This window comes from Panthera pardus, unplaced genomic scaffold (genome assembly GCF_024362965.1).
Source record: "Panthera pardus isolate Hobbes unplaced genomic scaffold, ASM2436296v1 HiC_scaffold_24, whole genome shotgun sequence".
NCBI classification, from domain to species: Eukaryota; Metazoa; Chordata; class Mammalia; order Carnivora; family Felidae; genus Panthera; species Panthera pardus.
This window is the reverse complement of record NW_026526810.1, coordinates 38,425,525-38,433,080: the sequence shown is the minus strand read 5'-3', so window position 1 is coordinate 38,433,080 and position 7,556 is coordinate 38,425,525. Positions and strand designations below refer to the sequence as shown.

Below are 7,556 nucleotides of genomic sequence, written 5' to 3'. Positions count from 1 at the left end.
GGAAACATTAGTACCCACACAACTCCCAGAGGTGGGATTTATCCACCAAATAGTGCAGATTACCTACAAGTGCACTTACCTGCACAACTCAGTCTAAAAACCTCAGTGATACAAACCTCATGGCCAAGGTTTCGTTCATCTATTTGGTTTCATACCATGCAAACCTGAACAAGTGTGCTGCTACACTAACCTGAAAATCGGCTCTCATTTTACAATTAAAAAGGTTCTCAACGCTTTAGCAACTATACAGAATAGGAAGGTTTATTTCAAAAAAGAGTACATTTTTTTAAACCAGGATACACAGATGCACTTAATGTAACAGTACCTTCTGCAAAAATAGGTTACATAATACTCAGAAATGCAAGGAACAATCTTATTCTCTAAAAATTAGACAGCAGACGTTTTAAGCTTCGACAGCCTTCAAAATGGAGGCTGAAAATGCTTGGTGACAAGAAGGAACTCTAGAGCCTGACACCACGGAGCTAATGCTGCAAATTAAACTACTACCACACAGCTGCAAACTACTCTTTATATTCACACAGAGTTAAACAAAATGGTTTTGATTCCATCCTTTCAAATGTGTCTCGGTGCTGCAAGAAAAAAAGTTGAATGATACACAAAACTATTAAAAGTTACAACGGAACTATTTAAACATCTTCTCCAAAATTGAGAAAAGCAATCATGTTAAATTTTAAAAAAAGAGAAAAAAAGAAAAGTCTGACAAAACTCTCAAGCAAGTCAGAGGTCCTCTTCGTAAGTAGTCAAGTAAAGTTTACAGGAGATTTCAATAAATTATCTTGAAACCATGGCAGAGAGCTAATTTTCAGAATCGTCGCGGAGGTCCACCCTTAAATGGCTTAAATCCGGAGCCACTTCCTCTTGGCATGGAATTGCCACTGATTTGTACAATTCTATTAATTGGGGATGCATTACTGAAAAAGGTTTAAAAGAAAAAACTGTCAAGAACAAAAGAATAAATTATAGCTAATACCTATAAAGTGCTTATCATTTACCAGGCACTGTTCTTTGTACTTTACCCATATTAAATAACATTCTTTTCAACAGTTCTGTGAGGTAAGTACCATTTACAAACTCCTCTTTATTGATGAGGAAACTGAGATCTGGAGGCTAAGTGACTTGCTCAAGGTCACAGCTAATAAATGGGGGAATGAGGACTTAAACTTGGGCACTCTTGGGGCGCCTGGCTGGCTCAGTTGGTTAAGCGTCCGACTTCAGCTCAGGTCATGATCTCACAGTCTGTGAGTTCGAGCCATGCATAAGGCTCTGTGCTGACAGCTCAGAGCCTGGAGCTTGCTTCAGATTCTGTGTCTCCCTCTCTCTCTGCCCCTTCCCCGCTCATGCTCTCTGTCTCAAAAATAAAAACATTTAAAATAAATAAATAAACAAACAAACAAACAAACAAACTTGGGCACTCTTGCTTCAAAGTCCCTTCCTCAGAGTAAGCCATTTACTGGTGTGCACATGAATGGAACAGAGCAGCAGCCCTCAGAGTGTGGTCCCCAGATCAGCAGCATCAGCATCAATGAGGAACTTTACCCACTGAGCTACAGGACATTGTCACAGCAATATTTTTGGATTCTGGAGGAAGGTTGATTTTTTATATGTTTAATGCAACATAGTAGGTACTAATGAGAGACGCAGGAAAAAACGCACACCAAAAAAACCTACAACCAATTTGGGAGATAAAAACTGATGGTAAAACGCTTTAAGTAGAATAAGACCAAAGCTCGTGGCTTTGGAACCAAGTAAATGGTGTATGAAAACATTTCTAACAGTTAAATTTGTAAATAGTGTGCGTAATGGAGAAGGAAAAAGACTAATTTGAGAAGCTCAGATAGAAGCTGAAATAAGGAAGAAAGCATAGCTACTACAACTCTTCTTTAAAAACAGAACCACATTTACATATTTATGCTAGGAATGAAGAAATGTAAAGATGAGGCCCAGTCTAGGTGAATGAGATGAACAGTGGCACCAACAAATTAAAAGAAGCTAGAGACGACAAATGGGACGTGAAGATCTGAAACAGGAGAGGAATGAGTTTGCCTGTGACCCTGAATTTAGAGAGAGAGCAAAGTATTTACATAAAGATCATAATACAGAGCTAAATATAGAGTGGTGTTTAAAGTTCAACCATCTGAAGGAGCCGGCAAAGGAAATAAAAAAGGTGAGGAAAAAAATATGATGCATTAGAAAACATGTGGGTCACACAAAAAAGGAAAAGCAGCAATGAGAAACAGTGCTTAACTGCCAAGGAGCTCGAGAACTCAGAAAATAAAGAGATATAGATTAATCAAGAAAAAAGGCATTGGTAACCTTTAGACCCAAAGACAGAAATGAGTGATGAGGCTGTGCAGGCCCAAATATAATAAACACTCACTCAAGTCTGATGGTAGAAGTGACCAAGAGAATAGCAGTAACTGAGATCACCGAGTCAAGCCCCCTCTTCTAAGACAGGGGAATGGGAAAGAAAGATGGGCAAGGAAGACCGGGAGAGGCCAAAGACTTGCCAGCTGAGGGGCCACGATGGATGTTAGTGCACAGGGAAAATGAAGCTCATCTCTTAGAATATACGCAGGCTTTGGGTTAGTTAACTATCCAAAAGTTTTGCTAGACCTATTTGAAAAGGAAGGAAGCAGAATACATTTTGTTTCCTCTTCCTTTCCAGAACTTTTAGGAGTGACAGGCACTGAACAAGATCACGACTCCAACATGAAGTTTATGTTCATTATCTACTGGTTTCTAAGACACACACGTACCTGTATCTCGATCCATACGGCAGAATGCCAACGTAAACTAACAAATTACCATTAGCTGCCCTACATAAAATCTCTGGGAGATTTTGAGTTAATATGGAGAAATGTTTGGGCAGGGCAGGGCTAGGGCTGTTTGTTACCAGCTGCAATTTAATCTCTCAGAAATTATTTTGCCCTTTAAGGAAAGGACAAAGGTTTGGATATATGCTGCCAGAAAAGTCTTAACCGAATAACTACTTACCTCGCATGTTGGGTTATCATGCCCGCTCCTGTCCGGCCATCACCCATTCGCCTTGCATCGTGATAGCCAGGCCCTTGAGAAGGTGGACCATGCCACTCTTTCCTTGGTCCACTTGTGTCCCGTCCATGGCGTTCAACCACATGTCGCTCCTCAGGATAGTGCTAAAGAAATCACATGTTAAAAGAAAGGTCATGATACCCTCAGCCTCATGCCAACTCACTATGTTGGTGTGCTCTTAATGTCGGAAGCAAATCAATACGATGTCTGAGAAGAAAACAGGTGAATAATACAAGAGGATATGCAAAGGGTTTCCAACTACTTCGTATTGAGAAGCTGCTCGGGCTTCAGAGTAGGGTAAGGGGGCAATGATTCAGCACTGTCATTTCTATTTCCATACCTTCTAGCATGCATGTCCTTCATGACTTCGAGTATTTCTAGATAGGCACATCATGCATTGATTTATAGGTATGTAAGAAGGCACAGTGAAAGGTCAAAACCTGAAGACAAATCAAGGTGGGGTATATGCTCAACACTCAAACAGCACAGAGACACACGAATCGCCGTCTTATTTCACACGGTACTCATCAATGCTATGACTCTTACAAGGTCTTACATACATGACGAGAAAAGCAGAGTAGTGAACATAAAGAAACAAAAGCCACAGAACTAAGGATCCAAGAAAAGCAGAGTCAAAAGTGACAATACTTAGTCTACAGAAAATAAGGCTGAAGGTACTCTACATAGGTGTAATACTGGCAGAACAACATACATTATGAAAAACAGAATTGTCAAGGCAGGGACAGGATCTCCTCCTCAGAACATCTTTTCTGAATGGATATCTGAATACAGGGGCTACTCTGTGAGACTGCCTTCCTTAAGTGTTACTCTAAATAGGGCAGAATGTCTGGATTATACACCCCGTCTTGAAAGTTCTGTTCAGGGCAAAGAAATCAATGAACTGATCCACTGAACATTTCAACTTACTTAAAACATGAAAGCTTATAATGCACTCCCAAATCCATTTCATAAGTGTTCTGGATGAAATGGAAAGTGTATAGTGGTATAGCTAGAATGTCAAGGGATTAAAAAAATTTACAGTAAAGTATACCGCTACAAAATCGAATATGTATTCAAATACAAAACAGAGCTTCATACTATAATGTAGGTTGAAGAATGGACACACACACACATTTCAGAATTCTTTTTTGTGTATAATTTAGGAAGATTTTCTATTTGTGCTACTGTCAACTCATATGCCAGTATTTCATCAATAGAATGCTTTCAGATTCGTTGAAAGGTCATTTGAGTTGTTAAGAGATGAAGATACTTCGCTTTGGCCAGGTTCATTAACTTACAAAATAATCAAGTCAATAAAGTATCACAAGAATAAAAAGCAATTTAAAAATATGAAATATTTCACTCACCTACCTTTAGAATTAAAAGAAAAAGACACAAAAATTATATCTCAATTCTACACTATAAACTACTGAATGAACAAGGAGAGGACTGGACAAAAAAAAAGGAAAAGGGAAAGGGAAACACAAGAAGAGGCCAAAGATTTTTGCATCTAGTATGAAAGCCTCAATTTCTTAAAGAGAAAACATTCATCACTAGGAATGCTCATCTACAACATTTAATAATGCTCAAATTTCAGTAGGAATTTTAATAAAAATGGCATCAGATTTTCAGGGCTAGTATCCTACTTCTTTGTAGTGATGTTCAATTAGTGACAGTAAAATATGAAAAATTTTAAGATCTTTTATAGAAACTAGTCTCCCAATCATTCTAATCTAACTAATCCAGGCTTCATCAAAATGATAAATCCTTGGGGCACCTGGGTGGCTCAGTAGGTTGAGCGTCCAACTCTTGATTTCAGCTCAGGACATGATCTCACGATTCTGAGCGTTTGAGCCCCACATTGGGATCTGTGATGACAGTATGGAGCCTGCTTGGGATTGTCTCCTCTCTCTGACCCTCCCACGTGCTCTCTCTCTCTCGTTTATTAAACGTTTAATAAATGTTTAAAAAAAAAACTTAAAAAATAAGTCCTCTGAATTTATTACAGAAGAGTGGACAATAAACTCTCAAGCACTTACCTGTGTTCCACTTCCTCGGTCTGTGATTACGCCTCTGTCTCCCTCTCTGTTTCCATAGCTGGAAGCATTGCTGCGATTCCCAGGGGGAGCCCCTCTCACACTGTGTCCTGATACTTCCCTCCCCGATCGTTCCGGCCTTTCAACTCTGTTAAATAAAACCCAAAGATATCTACAATCAAAATTCTTTTACACCTTTAAAAAAAATTTTTTTTTTAATTTTTTTAGGTTTTATTTATTTAAGTAATCTCTACACCATGTGGGGCTCGAAACCCCGACCCTGAGATGAAGAGTCGCATGCTCTTCCAACTGAGTCAGTCAGATGCCCTAACATCTTTTTTCCCTAAACCCAAATGCGTTATGTACCACCAGCTAGACACTGAAAACTACACAAATACCTTGCTTCCCGTTTGTCAGTGGACATGCCGCCATCACTTTTCCAGGTGGTTGGTCTGGATGGATTGGGCCCTGCTTCTCGAGGATGTCTAGGGTGAGTGATATCAGGCCTGTCATGGATGATTACCGTTCTCCTCTCATCTCGTTCTCCCCGGACTTCTCTCCTGTCCGTTTCTCTAAGTTCATTTCTTGGTGGTGGAGGCTCATTTCTTCTGGAATCACTGAAATTTTTGGGATACCTTTCAAAACCTGGATCTTCTCTTCGTGCAGTAGGACGTGTTTTCTTCCCTTCACTTTGACCAACAAAGCGTTCTCGCCTGTTGATTATCCAAAACAAAGAACACAGGTCCTGAGACGTACTTATTTGGCCCTATTTTTCTTAATTTTATTTGCATAACTTACAAAAATTACACTTCTTTAAAAATTAACTTAAGGCAAAAACACCAAAAAAGCCACAACTATTATTATAATCAATAACTTCTATTCTTTTAAAATGAGCTAAATGTTTGGCATGAAAATTGTTTTTTAGCATCTGGGGGAAATTACATCAAACACTCTAGTGACTACCAACCTGAAGGATGTCATACTGTTCTTAACAGTTGAGGTACATCCAATGCTAACAGTATTCCCACCTAGTTTTAAACAAAGTTAAAAATATAAAGCCAATCTACTTGACCTTGTTATAGTGGCCTAGTAAAGATTTTTTTTTTTTTTTTAATTTATTTATTCAAGCAATCTCCATACTCTGTGCGGGGCTTGAACTCACGACCCCAAGATCAAGAGTCACATGCTCTACCATAGACTGAGCCAGCCAGGTACCCCAAACTAATTTTGAACACTGAATCCTAGCTACATAAATTAATTATGTGAATTTATTAAATTAATGAAAACAGAAACCAAACACACAATTTGTTCTGAACACTCAGGCCTGACCCGTTGTACTTAAGTTTTAATAGAGAACCAAACATATCATTAGCAAGGCTCATGTACCAAATACAGTAACTTTCAAAAAGGCATCTACCTTTCAAAAGATGATGACTGTACTGTTGAACTCTCAGGAAACCTGCTCCTCTCTCGGTGATCAAAGTCATTAAATCTGTTCTGCTGGCGAGAATAGTCAGATCCATGGCTGAATCGTGCATCTGTATCTAGAGACAACTTTTTATTCTCGCTCCAGTAAGGATCATCTCGCCTTGAAGAGAAATATTTGCTCATTTATATAAATTAGTTTTATAATAAACCAACAACACTTATTTGGAGTCATACATACCACATGCTAGGAACTGTGGACACAGAAGGCTAATAAACTCAAGACACAAAACACTGTTACAAGAACAAGCTAGCAAAGAATTAATTATCAGACTGCATGAAGTCCTATAGTGTTAGAGGAAGTTCACAGGCGAGAAAATAGTTGAAAAATGGTCTGTTTTAAAATTCGTAAATGGAAAAAACAGATACCATTTTATAATAAAATTCTAACAACGTTTTCAGTTATGTTTAACTTTGGAAGTTACACAGGTAAGTCCCAAGCACAGTTCATTCATTCCATGTATTTTTCTTTTTTTTTTTTTTTTTCAACGTTTTTTTTTTTATTTATTTTTGGGACAGAGAGAGACAGAGCATGAACGGGGGAGGGGCAGAGAGAGAGGGAGACACAGAATCAGAAACAGGCTCCAGGCTCCGAGCCATCAGCCCAGAGCCCGACGCGGGGCTCGAACTCACAGACCGCGAGATCGTGACCTGGCTGAAGTCGGACGCTTAACCGACTGCGCCACCCAGGCGCCCCCATTCCATGTATTTTTCAACACAACCAACTAAATCTCATAGAATTTATGAGATAAAAAATTAAATAACTATATATATTTTGAAAACTATTAACCAGCATGAACACAGACAACCCAAGTTTGTAACTTCCAAGTTTATCTGCATTAACCTGTAAGAATTTTCAAATGGGTCTGAGTTTGAGAAGCATCACGGAAGCCCAGTATAATCATGTATTTCCAGTCATAATGGAAAAACATGTGCCATTAGGAAGGGAAAGGGAAAGACAGC

The 7,556-nt window shown here is 38.9% G+C and overlaps 1 protein-coding gene across 14 annotated transcripts in view; it reads right to left on the bottom strand.

Moving 5' to 3' along the window:
• Positions 1 to 234: 234 nt before the first annotated feature.
• The window catches only part of SLTM (SAFB like transcription modulator), a 45,462-nt gene continuing 38,140 nt past the window's right edge, over positions 235 to 7,556 (bottom strand). For 13 of the 14 annotated variants that reach the window (XM_053889018.1, XM_053889019.1, XM_053889022.1 and 10 more), the window contains 5 exons: positions 6,526 to 6,696; positions 5,507 to 5,821; positions 5,112 to 5,256; positions 3,016 to 3,176; positions 235 to 932 (listed from right to left, as the gene is read on the bottom strand). In XM_053889018.1, the coding sequence (XP_053744993.1) occupies positions 824 to 932; positions 3,016 to 3,176; positions 5,112 to 5,256; positions 5,507 to 5,821; positions 6,526 to 6,696 (901 nt within the window). In that variant the 3' untranslated portion in view covers positions 235 to 823. Of the gene's footprint in view, positions 957 to 3,015; positions 3,177 to 5,111; positions 5,257 to 5,506; positions 5,822 to 6,525; positions 6,697 to 7,556 lie in introns of all 14 variants that reach the window. The other variant, XM_053889020.1, reaches the window with a different exon arrangement.